Consider the following 15,840-nt stretch of genomic DNA (forward strand, 5'->3'; position numbering starts at 1 on the left):
CGTTTGGGCTCACGAACTCCTATCGAGACGATCTACAACTTTTATTTCAGCCAATTCTTCCAAATAATGCTTCATTATTTCTGAAAATTCGTTCAAACAACAAGCAAGTGACAAGTTCTTGACCATAAACCAATATAAGCTCAAATAAATCAACAAACACACAAAATCCTCATAACTAAACATCAAAAATGACACACCAAGAGGTAAAAAATGCATGTGTATCAGATATTCGCCTCTCACACCCATCCCACCTTGTCTCTCTCACTCTCCATCTTAAACCTTCTTCATACCCTTTAAGGTCCGTATGTTTGGCTGCACTTTCATAGCTTTTCTCAAGAGCCATGTATACCGATCATTATCGCCCACATTCACCTCCACAAACACTCATCTTCTCCTTTTCCCTCAGCATCTCCCTCCCCACTAGCGTCTTCCTCTTCTGAGTCATAACTGCTCATACTCCTCTCGAATCTTCTTACGAGCTTCAGTGAAACAGAATTGGGTATCGTCTGATCATTGCTTCCATCATCAGACATCCTTCCTTTTTGATGTTTCCAAAAAGGGGGAAAGAAGGCAAAGAAAAACCTTCAAAGATTGAAGTTGGTAAAGCAAAAGGATCACCAGCAGATCAGGGGAGACGAACCAGTAAGACCTCGAGTCAATGGAAAACAAGTGTGGAAGAAACAAGCTTAGGAACATGAAGATGAAGATGAAGACCAAGAAGAAGATGAAGATGAAGATCAGAGATGAAGATCAAAGTTCAAACAGGCAGACTGCTGGAGTGCATGGACACAAATTCGAACTTTGTGTTTGTGTATTTTCTTTGTTTTGTTTGTTTTGCTCTGTACCACAACTGATTTCTCATCAGTTATCTTGAAATAAAAATGCTACTTCTGTTGATCTCAACCTGAAAACAATGTCTTTTTGTCCAGGCTCTGATTATTTATTTCATTTATGTCTTCGTTCTGTTCTTTAACTGTTTTGTTTTTCCTCTGTGTGCAAGTTTTTAGGTTACCTTGTTAAGGGGGAATAGTATTCACCCTGTTTAGTAACTTACCTTTTGTGTTCAGTCTTTCATTTTCTTAGAACTGATTGTATGGTTTTGGCATCATCAAAAAAGGGAAATTGTTGGGAACTTAATGAAATATCCTAGCCCTAGTTTTGATGATACCAAAATCCTTAGGTTTTCTTTGTAATAGACTAGAACTTTTCGAACTCAAATGTTGGAGTTCTTTTTCTAGTTTATCTAATGTTCTGAAGACTGAAGACTGAAGACTTAAGATTGAAAACTCAACTGATGTTTGCAATTAAAGGCAGAGTCAAAAACTAATGTTTTGACTAAACGAGTTTCTCACTGAAGAATCAGTTGTGACTGATTCATTAATTAATGCAGGCCACATGGATTTAACGGATTGCTACTAAGTCAAGTATCAGTTAACTTTCCTCCTCGAACTGGAACTCCAGAGTTAAAAGGAAGCCACACACTTCAAGTACAACCACATTAAATGCAAAGATATTGAGGACCGTCCTTTCTCTGCAGAGCATTCCTTTTTAGAGGCGTCTTACCTCTTGTACCTGAGACGTTGTTTCTCACCAAACAAGGAACCTCTATTGAAGCCTCAGCCAAATTCGAATTACTCTCCAACGGATGAATTCTTGAAGACCATCTCCGCCAACGGATCTATTCAAGACCTCTCCTATAGATAGAGCTCGATGATCACTTCAATCTTCACCGATTCAAATACACAAGTTGAAACGCTGCCAAAATTGCAACTCAGACATTCAAAGCCTTCCAAAGTTTGAATCGAAGAAGAGAATTCCCAAATTTTGAGCTCGAGGCATCACTGTTTGGGCAAGAATCTCGATGTTTGCGCCACAAAACTGGTTTCTTATTTAGCTTAGTTTTTAGAAATCAAAATGATGCAGGAGTATTTCGCTTTTTATTGAAATTATTCTTCAAGATTCGACCTTTCGATTATGAAAATGCTCGCTGTGAGTCACCACGGAAGAGGGTTTCTCGGAAATCCCAAAAATTGTGAAGATGTAAAAGGGATGGAGCAATTGGGCGAGGGTTTCTCACCGCGGAAGAGGGTTTCTAGAGGGAATTAAATGTCAAAATCCAATAGGTAATATGTTATAATGCACGAATATCCTCTGGCCGCCTAGAGAAGTAGTCAAAAAAATGTGGCCGGCTCGTTGGCGATGACCGATGGCCGGCCACATTTTTAGGGCCACTTAGTCGGCCGGTCAGTTGATTTTTCTGTATGTACCATATATTATGAACGAATGGATGTCCATTACGAAAATAAAAAAATAATAATTACTAATTTGTTACTTAAAACATGTTAGAATGTACTCTATTTCACATATATTCCTTAAAACATAGTTTTAAACAATAAAATATGATAAGAGTTTACGCCTATTACTAATTTCAAATTTAAAGGATATAACATGCTAAGTTATTCAATAAAATATAGCTCGAACAACAGTGAAATCGCGAATTAGAATTAAGTAAATTGAGATTTAATCTCATCAAATTGATTTTCAAGATTTAAATCTCTCATTCGAATTTATCTAAGAGAAGGTGTAGATGACACAATAACTTTATTCTAAAAAAATCAAAATTATTAATATAATATCTATAGATCATTTTATGGTTGCGCGATTGAAGACACCTCCATAATTAACCGTAAAATATATCGTATATTAATCCATCAAAACAAAATATAATAAAAATATAAATATATGATCTAAAGGGAATTAAATGTCATATGTTATAATGCACGAATATCCTCTGGCCGCCCGGAGAAGTGGTCGGAAAAATGTGGCCGGCCATGAACTACATCGTTTGCGATGACCGATGGCCGGCCACATTTTCGGGGCCACTTTGTCGGGCGGTCAGTTGATTTTTCTGGATGTACTATATATTATGAACGAATGGATGTCCATTACGAAAAAAAAAAAAATACTAATTTGTTACTTAAAACATTTTAAAACGTACTCTATTTCACATATATTCCTTAAAACATAGTTTTAAACAATAAAATATGCTACGAGTTTACGCCTATTACTAATTTAAAGGATATAACATGCTAAGTTATTCAATAAAATATAGCTTGAACAATAGTGAAATCGCGAATTAGAATTAAGTAAATTGAGATTTAATCTCATCAAATTGATTTTCAAGAGTTACCGGCGGCGTTTGCCGTCGGTAATGGCGAGGCGGCCGCCGAAAAATGAACTACCTGCGGCGAGACGCCGCCGGTGAATTTCTCGTCGGTAACACAATTACCGGCGGCAAAACACGCCGCCGGTAATTACCGGCGGTAGGTACCGCCGTTATAATTCGTCGGTGAACGGCGGAGACCTGCCGGCACATTACCGGCGGCGTTTTTGCCTCCAGCAATCTTCACCGGACGGCCGCGGTGTTTTCCTGCCGGAGACTATTTCATTACCGGCGGAAAAATGCCGCCGCTAATTGCCGGCGGCCGGTAATTTTTTTAAAAATTTAATTAATTAATTAATTATTTTTATTTATTTATTTATTTATTTATTATTTTTATTTATTTATTTATTTATTTATTTCATAAGTTAGACAAACTTCCCAGTCGATCACCCATCTTAGTTGTGCTCTAAGTCAAGCACGCTTAACTTTGAAGTTCCTTTCGAATGGTCACCAGTACAGAACACTCGTATTATTGATATATAGTAGAAAAATGGGACCATAAATATTTATAGGGGGCTTTTAACAATTCTTATTCACCGAATTAAGCATGACCTCTCTACGAAAATTCTCCTCGCAAAACCCTAACCCTAGATACTGATTCGCCGCCGTCTTCAGGTCTCCGGCGATGACTTCTTCGGCAAGCGTCTCTCCGGCTGATAGAGGGGGGCTTAACCTCCCGCCGGTGTCGAATAATTTTCAACCTCAGTCAGCTGCTATTGCTAGTGCATCGATTCGTAAGGAAAACACTCTCAACCCTCCGACTCTGACATCGGAAACTACTACTGTTATCGATAAGTCTTCTACTGCTCCTAAAGACTCCTATGCATGGGCAAAGGATACTATACGTTAAAATTTACTACTCCAGAGGATAAAGCCACAGCGAAGGCTCACGTAATTTGGGATTTAGCGGCTGGCTCTATTCGCCTGCGTGACTGGGTGCGTTTGTTTAATCCTTATAAGGAATCATCCTCTCTAGCTCAGGTCTGGGTGAGAATTTATTATCTCCCGGTCGAATTTTGGCACCCGGAAGTTCTTGCAGGTATCGGTCGATGGCTTGGGCAACCGTTGAAAATTGATGGAAACTCATTGAATGATGAAGTTGCACACTTTGCGCGTATCCTTGTGGAAATTGATTTGGCCAAGGCCCTTCCGGAAAATTTGGTTATAGATGGGGGTGACTATTCTTTTAAAGTGGAATTTAGCTATGAATATTTTCCTCTTTTTTGCACTCGATGCAAAATCACAGGACACTCGGCGGATAAATGTCGAAAGGGAAGAAAGGAGAAGCAACCGATTGAGGAGGGCCCAGTTATTAAAGAACCGAAATGGCAGCCTAAAATTGTGACGCCGCATGTTGATCTTGAAGAACAAAATTCGAAGGATGGGGATACCCAGCATAAAGAACTTTCAGGCCCTGATTTGCTGGAACTTCTTAGTAAAAAAGGGAGTCCTCAAACTGTTAATCGCTTTGAGGTTTTAGAAGATCTGGAGATTCAGGAAACCGCAGCCATGGAACATGCGATTGATTCATTACCCAATAATTCTGGGAAGATTGTCGATAACTGTCTGACGCCTCAGAATAGAAGCGCGCCGGAGCAAGTTTTGCAGGGACCGGGTGAGGTTGGTAAGTCTAATGAGACGTTGAGCAACAAGGCAAATGAGGAACACACAAAAAATTTGAGTAAAGCTGGAAAATCGATACAGCCTGACGATCACAGGACGGAGGAACAAGAGAACCCTTCTTTGTCTCAGATGGAGGGTAGTCTGATTTCACCACATCAAGATAATGACAAAAAGCTCATAGCTCTGGAAGAACAGAAGGTGCAGAGACTAAAGCAATCTATAATTCAGGAGCAGGTGGTCCATCCAAAACACCCGACTCAAGAACAAGATTTGCCGAAACGGGGTAGGGGAAGGCCTACCAAGCAAGATCAGGCAGCACGCAACCACAATAAAGCCTTATTGCAGCAACAAGAAAACATCAAAAGCAGGCTTAGAAAGTCGGTGGAGTCGGGACATAAACCAAGAGACTATATCATTGATTATAGTAACACGGACAACTTCTGTACAATGGACAATATTGCTACCAAAAGCTGGGCAGATGAAGTGGAGCTGGGGGAGACCCAGTCCAGGAATACTCTCTAATTCCATGAATATGCTTGTTTGGAATGTCCGTGGCCTGACGGACGAGTCCAAAAGGCTTCTCAAGGAGCATTGTAACTCCTTTTCTCCGATCATTGTGGGTTTGATCGAGCCCAAGGTCAGATTTCATAAGGTCAGGCAAAGTTATTGGCGCTCTATTAGCATGGTTCCTCGGCATCAAAACGCTAGGGCTACTCGTCGTTCTAACATTTGGTTTTTAGCTCATCCTTCTGTGGTTACTAATATTATCCACTCTTCGGAGCAATCTATTATTGCCGATTGCATTTGGCAGAATTCTCATTTTCGGGTAGCGGTGGTTCATGGTGCTAATGATCAGATGATTCGCCGGAATTTGTGGGTGGAGCTGATTTCATTCTCTCATGGGAATACTGTGTTCATTGGGGATTTTAATGCCGTTAAGGGAGCTCACGAGAGAATTAGCACGGTTATGCCTTCGAGGAGTGCCTGTAGGGATTTTTGTGATTTTATCGACGCTACTAATTTCATTGAGTCCCCCACGTCTGGCTTACAGTTCACCTGGTCTGGTCAGCGCCTTCTTCCTCGTCATGTTGAGTCTAGGCTAGATCGTGCTCTCTTTTCGGCCAGCTTTGCAGAGATTTGGACTGACATTGTTATGCATGCTTTGCCTCGCTTGACGTCCGACCATTCTCCTTTGGTTTTTAAATGCAGCTCGACTGATAATGTTAGTCGCCGTCCGTTTAAATTTCTTAACATGTGGGTGTCTCATCCGAGTTTTCTTGATATGGTTAGTGCGTCTTGGTCTGCTACTGTGGAAACTCGTTGCCCTATCTACAGAGTTATGGTCAAACTCCGTAGGCTTCGCGGGGATATTCGTCTCTGGAATCGAACTACTTTTGGGAACGTTGACAGGCAAATTCAAGAGGAGCAGAGGGCTCTGATGGACGTGCAGCACAGGATCTCTGAGATGGGTTACACGGATGCCAATTTTGACGAGGAAATTGCGGCACAAGCTGGTCTTAATGTCACTCTGACAAGAAAAAACATTCTCCTTCAGTAGAAAAGTCGAGTCAATTGGTTAATGGATGGTGATAGAAATTCTACTTTTTTCCATCGTATGATTCGTTTCCGGAAGCAGAATCATAGTATAGCACATTTGAGGATTAATGGTGTGATGACTTATGACTCGGATATGATACAACAACATATCATTGATTACTTTTCCACTCTTTTCAAACAAGAAGGGAATCCTACTGTTGACCGTGTTTTATTGGAAGCAATTATAGAGGATTGTATCACTACGGAGCAGAACAACGGTCTTGTCTGTACCCCTAATGATGATGAGATTACAGCTGCGGTTTTTGGGATGGATTCGAACAGTGCACCGGGTCCGGACGGTTTTTCTGGGAGATTTTTTCAGAGTAGCTGGAGCATTATTAAGAATGATGTTATTTCTGCTGTGAAGGCCTTCTTCATAAATTCGTATCTGCCGACTGGGTGCAACTCCAGCACGTTGATTCTGATACCCAAAAAAGACACTGTGGATACCACCGCGGATTTGCGCTCGATTATTCTGTCTAATTTCTTTTTTAAGATCATCTCGAAGATTCTCGCCACTCGTTTAAGTCTGGTGGCGGCGACAACTGTCTCGGGTAATCAATTCGGTTTTATTAGCGGCCGTTCTATCTTTGATTGTATTGCGCTGGGATCTGAGGGCTTTAACTGCATGAATCGCACGGGTCGTAAATCAAACATGGCTTGCAAGATTGACATCAGTAAGGCGTTTGACACTATGAGCTGGAGCTTTATTATTCAGGTGCTTCGGGTCAACGGTTATCATGAGAAGTTTATCACCTGGATTTCTATCATTTTTCAGTCTGCTCGTATCTCCATTCTTTATAATGGGCATTTGAGTGGATATTTCGCCTGCTCGAGAGGTGTAAGGCAGGGGGATCCTCTATCGCCAATTCTTTTTGGCATTGCGGAGGACGTGCTCAGCCATCTTTTTATTAATTGTGTTAACTCACGACATCTTGCTCCTATGGACTTCAGAAGCGGTGCTCACTTCCCGACTCATCTGTTTTATGCAGATGACATTTTGATCTTCTGCAAAGCTTCGATCAGAAATGCTCGCAAGATTAAGGAGATTTTGGACCTTTATGGTGAGATTTCGGGGCAGAAGTGCAACTCCTCTAAGTCTAATATCTTCTTTTCTAACGGCGTCACCAGCACTATGCGTGTGGGCATCAAGCGGGAGCTCGGGTTCACCTTGGGCACGCTTCCGGTTACTTATCTTGGAGTGTCGTTGTTTACTGGCCGTATTCGTGCCTCTTACCTTGCTGCGATTCATGATAAAATCGTGAATAAATTCTCCCGTTGGAAAGGTATGCATCTCTCTATGGCTGGGCGCATATGCTTGGTTCGGTCGGTGATTCAAAGTTCGGTAACTCATTCCATGATGATTTATCGTTGGCCAAAGTCTTTGATTTATAATCTGGATAAATGTTGTCGCAATTTTATTTGGTCTGGTAGTGTAGATACTAAGCCTTCTTGCTCGGTGACCTGGTCGCGAGTTTGTGCTCCTCGTGTTGAAGGGGGTCTTGGAGTTCGTTCCTTCTCCGCTATGAATAGTAGTTTCTTGATGAAGATGGCCTGGAGGATAATCCAAGGTCAGGATTATGGGCCTTCCATTCTTAAAACGCGTTACCTCACCAAATTTGGCTATGCTAAACCATATTTGGCTTCCTCACCTTTCTGGACGAGCATAAGGCAGCATGTTGATGATCTGGTGGACAACTCTTATACGTACGTTGGGAAGGGTACGAATACCCACTTCTGGAAGGATGATTGGTTGGGATACAAGTTGCTGGATAAGCTTCGTATCCCTCCTTTTATGCATGATTTTTTGAATCAGGCTGTAGAAGATTACTATTATGATGGTATTTGGCATTTCACGGAAGCGTTTGTTATTAATTTCCCGGAAGTCGTGGTTGACATTCTCTTACTTCCTATTGGTGACGAAAGAGATTCTAGATTATGGAAGTCGTCTGTCAATGGAAATGTCACGGCGGCTTTAGCCTATGATCGGCAAGGACCTCATTATCCTGAGGTTAGATGGGGACACTGGATTTGGGAGAAGTTCATCCCAGAGAGGCGTTCTCTGCTCTGCTGGCGTATCATTCATAAGCGTCTGCCCACGTTTGATGGTTTGATGAGGAGGGGTATGATGGGGCCGAACAGATGCGCGGTTTGCGGCATGGTGGAGAAAAGTATAAACCACTTGTTCTGGGAGTGTACTTCGATTCAGCCTGTCTGGAGAGAGTTCGCGACTTGGTTTAACAAAGACTACTCTCATTATATGGATATTCATTGCGTTCTTGTTGCTGCCTGGAATGAAAATTTCAGCTCGCAGGTTCTCTCCTTCTGGAAGGCAGGAATCATCAATTTACTTTGGAAGATTTGGGATTGCCGCAACAATATCATCTTCAATGAGATGAATTTTCATCAACGGATCATTACAGGATTTCTTAAAGTTATGTTTAAGGAAATGGATTTGAACTTTTCAAAGCTCGGGAACACTAACAACTCTTGGTCGGATTATCTTGCTATGCATAGTATTGGTGTGGCGACGAGAGTGGCTCCTTCTCCCACCATGATTGAGGTTCACTGGTGGCCGCCCGTAGGTCAATGGATAAAAGTAAATACTGATGGTTCGGCGTTGGGAGCGCCGGGAAATATCGCCGCTGGTGGCGTCTATCGCGATAATTGGGGTTGGGTCCGTGGCTGCTTCCACTACAAAGGGGGTGTTGGTTTCGCCTTTGAAGCGGAGCTCTTGGCGGTCATGTATGCGATTGCTATTGCTCACAGAAGAGGGTGGAATTTTCTTTGGATTGAAGCTGATTCTTCTTACATTGTTAAACTCCTCCATTCTCGTTCGGAGGTGGTTCCGTGGCGTTATTTGGCTTCTTGGAAACGCACCCTGCGGTTGCTTTTGGATTTTCGTTTACAAATTTCACATATCTACAGGGAAGGGAATACGTCAGCTGATATTATGGCGAACCAAGCACGCTCCGAGGGCTGGTGGCCTCATGCAATTGAGGAGATTAAACATGCCGTTGCCACTGATATGACGACCCATAGTCGTGTAAGGATTAAATATTGAGATGGGTTTTTGCTTGGCTTTTTGTCGAACACCTGGTGGGCGTGTGTTTTTGGAAAAGTTTTCGTGGTTCTTGGTGGTGTATTTGATTCTTTTTTTGCGTGTTTGGGATGGGTTCTGGGCATGCTCAGTTTTGCTTGTGGTTGGGCTCGGTTATGACAGTGCTGCACTTGTTGTTGGGTTGCGAGTGAGGAGCAAGCTCTTTTTCAAACAGGTGGTGGGCATTTCTTTTGGGCAGTTTATATGGATTGGGAGATGTGTCGTCCATTACCAGGACTTTGGGGTTCTTTCGGTTTCGCGCTTGAGTGAGCTGGATCAGTTTTTTTCTTCTAAGATCGTGCTGCATTACTATTTTGGCAACTACTTTTTAGCGTCAGTTTTTGGTTCCATGTCGCTGATTATTCTGATGAGAGAGGTCTGGTATTTACGGAGACGGCGTCCTACAGGCCGTTTTTTACTCCGTTTTCTGACAGCGGGGTACTCCCGGCGACGGCATATAATCGGCCGGGTTATCATCGTTTTGGTTTGGGATGGCTTTCTTCTGGCGAGATGGGCATGGTATCTGCGGCGACGGCGTCTTAGCGGTCGTTATTTACCTCGACCCCTCCTGATTTTTCCCTCGGCAGTTGGATGTTCCCGGCGACGGCGTATAACCGGCCGGGTCAACATCACTTTTGCTTTACTTCTGGGAATTAAGGGTTCGCTGATCTTGGGAGGCTTACGACGACGGCGTCTTGCAGACCGCAATGTCCTTCCTTTTGGTTTATGGGTGCGTCTTCCGACGAGGTGGGCATGGTATTTGCGGCGACGGCGTCTTACCGGCCGTTATTTACCTCGCCCCCTCCTGTTTTTTATCTCGGCAGTTGGGTGTTCCCGGCGACGGCGTATAACCGGCCGGGTTAACATCACCTCTGCTTTTCTTCTGGGTGTTACGTGTTCGTTGTTCTTGGGGGGCTTACGACGACGGAGTCTCACCGGCCGCAGTGCTCTCCTTCCTTTTAGTTTTTGGGTGCGTCTCTGGTTGGCAGTAAGGCGACGGCGTCTCACCGGCCTTCTGCCTTCGTTTTCTTTCTTTCCTTTTGTTTCTTGTTGGGATAGAGCCGGGATTGTTTGGGAACGATGGTTAGGCCGGAGTTCCGGAAACTTTCTCTTCCGCTCTTTCCCTTTCGTTTTCCCTCCTTCTAGACGAGTACTCTTTTTCCCTTTTTACGGTTTTTCCCACTGGGTTTTCCGTAAAAAGGTTTTAATGAGGCTCGGCCCTTAGTCTGCTTTCTTGTGCTTTCAAGGGTTTTTTTAGGTTTTTTCTTTTAATAAATCGTATTTTAATAAAATAATTCATTTAAAGTTTAATTCAATATACAAAATCATATATTCATAACCTTATAATATATCGAGATGGTATCCATGAGATGTTGTTAATTACGGATCGAACTCGTTTTTGTCTTTATTTTTATATCGCAAAAGTATTTATTTATTAATTTATTATTATTATTATTATTATTATTATTATTATTATTATTATTATTATTATTATTTTTAATCAATCTAGTTTATACACCATAGTATTTTAATTTGATAATTGTATTTTGAATTTTTTTTTCATACGTCCTTATTTTTATAAAAAACAAGGGAGATAATTTGTTATAAGATAAGTAATTTGAATTTATTTCCATTCGTCGTTATTTTGAATTTATTACTTTGTTACGAAGTAAGTGTAATGTTGTTTGAAAACATGAAATTAATAGTTGCTCATCATAACATAAATGTAAAAAGAAAGTGCAAGTGTAATTTTGTTCCTAAACTGTAACAGCCCGACTCCCGGGAGAAAAAGAAACGGCTACTTAGTGGGATTGCTAGACTTTGTTAGAATAAAATCGGTGATATGTTCTCAGACTCGGGTAATATATTGTTAATAAAGGAGTGCCGCAATTGAAGGATAATAAGTACAACAACTAGGATAGAAATTTTCCCAACCAGGATCAAAAGTTCGGAGGTCTCAGACAACAAGATAACACTTCATACTAGACATACATATATGCGAGGTTCAATTGCTAGAAATGCGATTGCCAAAAGAGTTCATAATAAATAGGCTAAGAATATTTAAAGAGTCAATCTCAAAAGATATCCACCTAAGTGAATATTATGGCAGCGGAAATTATTATTTGGAACAACAGCAACATCCTCCCTCAGCCTCGCACGACACCACCTGCCGCTCAACCTGCAAAAGGTTTTGAAAACAATTGCAGGGCTGAGTACTAATATACTCAGTGGGTTTAGCCATTTGAAAACATTTGAAAATCCATTTAAAAGAATAATCCATGCTATGAACAGTATAACATAGAAATATTTGAAAGCATTCCATGCATACTTAAAATAAATTTGTGGATCCATTTCCAGTCTTTTCTCTATTGGTGCTTCACCTATAATGTGAACATGTGGGAGCAGCCCACATAGGTCCACTACCATGCATGTTTCAGAAATGGGAGCAACCCAAGTCTGACAGTCTGAGGCAAGTGGGAGCAGCCCACAATACCCCCTTGTGTGTACACAATCCTAACCAGGGCGATCCAATCGCTACGCCGGCTAGGACCCGATCGTTAGATAACATAGGAGCACTTTAAACAATAGAGATATAAGAAACATTTTAACATGGATATTCATTTGCATTTGCGTAATACAAGTAGAGCTCAATAACTCAAAGCATACTTTGGAAAATAAAACCCACCTTGATAGGACAAGCCTGTAGATAAAATTTGCACAATTCTCTTCTTGTAAAACCAGTGCTCAAAACCTTCTAATAAGTGGACCTACAAGATAATCTAATCTTAATAGGTCGCAAAATATCGTACGAGCTAACAATTCTACAAAGCTGCTAAATCTTAATATTCTGCGCCCGGATTTTCAAAACTCAATTGAAAATCTTAAAAATCGAAATTATCAAAATATTTTTATTGCATTATTCACTATGCAAATTCATATCATATCTCAAAATCACATAAGGTAAATAATTACACTTAATAAAATAAATAGTCATATTAATATATCAATTGATTAAGATCTTAACTAAATAATTTTAAGTAAAGCATGATTTAACAAAAATTAAATCAGCCCAACATATAAAAATAAATAAAAGCAGCCCAATTCTTTTATTAAATCAGTCCATGTTAAATCATAATATAGGCCCAAAATTTTAATAGCCCAGTACTAAAAACCCTAGCCCACAACCCATCTTCTTTATTAAAAGAAACATCACACACACACACACACAACCCACACACGCACACACACAGCACAGACGCACGCACACACACACACACACACCCAGACGCACCCCCCTCACTCTCTCCCTTTCACACTGCTGCCGCCGCCCGACGGAGGCCGGCAGCCGCCCCCTCCCTTCTCTCTCTTCTCCGACTTCTCTCTCTTCTCCTCTCTCTCCCTTTTCTCCGTCGACGACAGCGGAAGCCACCGCCGGCGCTGCATTGATCGCGGCACAGCAGCAGTCGCCGCCTCCCCTTCACTCGTCTCCCTCTTGACCGGCAGCAGCAGCTGCCTCCGCCGTCCCTGCACGGAGCAGCGCCGCTGCCTCTCCTTTCTTCCAGATCTGGCACCGCCGGCGTCGTGTCGACAGCAGCACGGCAGCAGCTGCGGCGTCCTCTTCAATGTCTCCCTCTCGACCGGCGGCAGCAGCTGCCTTCGCCGTCCCTGCACAAAGCAGCGCCGCTGCCTCTCCTTTCCTCGCAGACGGCCTCCTCCCTCTTGCCACGCCGAGCAGCCGCTCGCCTTCTCCGGCTACCAATCGACGCCCAACACCCCTCCCCAAATCATCTCAAAACCCTCTATCACATTCTAGTCTTCTATTCCATTTGAAATGGTGAAGAGAAATTTTTAATCTTTTCTTAAAAAAATTCAATCTTTCATATGCAAAAATTCAGTCTTTTCTTATGCATTGGAAAAAAAAGCACTTGAGAGATATACTTACAAGTTGTGCTCTTTGATTTGTGTGGTGTATGGCTGAATTTGATTTGAGAAAACAGAAGGAAGAATTGTGTTTACTGTGAAAATTGTATGAATGAGCTTGAGATGTCAAATTTATTCCAGAAAAGTAAAATTCATGTAAGGTGATTGGCTTAGGATGTGGTGAATGGTGGAGTGATACGTGGTTGAAATTTCTTGATGAATATGACACATGGCTGCAGTAAAAACATAACCCATAAATCTTTCTACAAAAACAAAAGTCAAAATTCTACAAAATTTAATAAAAGTATGTGGGCTGACATGAATAATAAAAAAAAATAGTGAATAAAAATGGGCTTATAAAATACACACAATCTTAACAAAAATTAAATAAAACCCAAATAAGATAAGTTAGTAATAATAGTTCTATTTATACCCAATTCAAATTAAGAATAAATAAAAAAAATAAAATGTAAGATCATTTCCTTTGAGCTCGTCTGGTGTTAATATGAAATAATTTCACATAGTCATGTAGTTGCATTTAATCCCTCTTGGTAAAATTTAATAAGATCTTTTATTGAAAGAAATACCCTTTTTTTCTACAAAAATTTTTATTCGGGCGAGAATTCACTTAAATAATATTCTAAGTTCAAGTATTCTCGGAAAATCCTATTAGGAAAAATCGGGGTGTTACATAAACATAGTTCAAACAAATAGTTTCAAAACATGAATTAAATAGTCCAAAACATGAAATTAATAGTTCCAAAACATGAAGTGCTGCTCAAGGTAGCTGACCCGACCGCCTCATGAACTCCTCGAATTGAGCCATACGCTGCTCGAGGGCCTCACGTGCTGCTCGAGAAGCCTATCGTTCGGCCTCACGTGCTGCTTGTTCGGCCTGAAGGCGCTCTTCCAGTGTGGAGATTCGTGTCTCATACAGCTGCTGAGACATCATGGAAGTGTCTGTGCTTTGAGTAGACCGCCTACTAACCTGGTTCCTACCGGCACTTCCAGTGCCGTAGAGCAGGGACCTGTCGGGCCGTACGACCTCCAAGTAGATCTCAGGCAGCCGGTCCTCTCGCCCAGTCTCAACAGCAATGCGACGAATCTCCGCCTAATTCAGACATAACAATTGAAAATTGTATTAAAATAAATACATTTCACTATGAATAACTAATATTTGATTAAACTTAAACGCTTACATCTAATCTCTCATCCCTCGGTCACAGAAAAATTCCATCCTCGCGCATGTGGAGGCGAAGGAAAGTGCTATAGTTCTGTGCAGCCGAGGGGAGTCCAGTCTCCAAGCTCTGTCCATGCATGCCTATAAGATAAATAAGTTATTATTTGCGATATTATATATATATATGTATGTATATATATATATATTTATATATATTACGTATGAATTTAATTGATAATTACTAACCAGACTCTGCTGCAGGATACGAGTGGACTGAGACCCTCCCACGTGCCTGCTGATCCCTGTACCGGGTCCATCGGGCTCAGACATCCGGTTCGCACGTGCTCGCTGGGAAACGGCCTGAACAGCCTCCTGACTCCAGTATGCCTGGAGTCCTGTCCATAATTCGGCAGACATCCAGAGGGGTCTATCCATCTCCCTACCTTCATCGGTACTAGCCCTGAGCTTCCTCTTGTAGTCGCTCATCATGTCACTGTACCTCTTGCTGGCTTTCTGTTCCCACATCGCCCTGACCGCAAGCTCGTCCTCAGGCGACCAAGCAAACTCTTTCTGTTGAAAGAAATAGTTAATTTAATATATAACATTTTACAATAGATAATGATAAATTTATATGCACTATAAATTCAATCATACCTGTAATTCATCAAAGTACGAATCCTTCATAGCCGGGGGAGTCAACTTCCAAGTGTACCCGCCTGGGTTATCCACCCTCTTAAATGCTTTAGTGCAGGCTTTGGCCAGGCCCACTGGCTCCATCAAAGTACTGTGTAAAACTAATTTAAGGATTTGTTTGCTATACGAAAAATAATGATTTAAATTAAAATACTTAACCATTAGGCATCCTCTGAAAGACAATCCTCCCATGTGCTTCCCTAGTCGAGTTGGCCCTGATGTGGGCAGATGTAGGGCCTCTGGGCCTTCTAGCCCGTGAACTACTAGAGGCCTGGGGAGTCTCAGGACTCGCAGAAATCCATGTACCGGACCCATCAGATATGTCATCAGTCGGCTGCTCCCGATTAGACCGACCAGATCAACCAAACGAAAATAAACTTCTACGATGAGACATGTTACCTGTTTCAAATTGATTTAGATAAGCATTGACACACATAAAATATCATGAATTACTTGAATCTAATGAAATTTCGACAGCATAACCCCCACTATCCATCAACCAAA

At 41.6% G+C, this 15,840-nt stretch overlaps 1 protein-coding gene across 1 annotated transcript; it reads right to left on the minus strand.

The window, feature by feature from the left end:
* Positions 1 to 14,264: 14,264 nt before the first annotated feature.
* LOC131018327 (uncharacterized) lies at positions 14,265 to 15,380 on the minus strand. Its single transcript, XM_057947051.1, has 4 exons — positions 14,890 to 15,380; positions 14,688 to 14,770; positions 14,452 to 14,574; positions 14,265 to 14,400 (listed from the first exon to the last, which is right to left on the minus strand). The coding sequence occupies exons 1-4, from the start codon at positions 15,166 to 15,168 to the stop codon at positions 14,265 to 14,267; spliced, it is 621 nt and encodes a 206-aa protein (XP_057803034.1). The 5' UTR covers positions 15,169 to 15,380.
* Between the last annotated feature and the right edge of the window lie 460 nt (positions 15,381 to 15,840).

The sequence above is a fragment of the Salvia miltiorrhiza genome, chromosome 3 (assembly GCF_028751815.1).
Source record: "Salvia miltiorrhiza cultivar Shanhuang (shh) chromosome 3, IMPLAD_Smil_shh, whole genome shotgun sequence".
NCBI lineage: Eukaryota > Viridiplantae > Streptophyta > Magnoliopsida > Lamiales > Lamiaceae > Salvia > Salvia miltiorrhiza.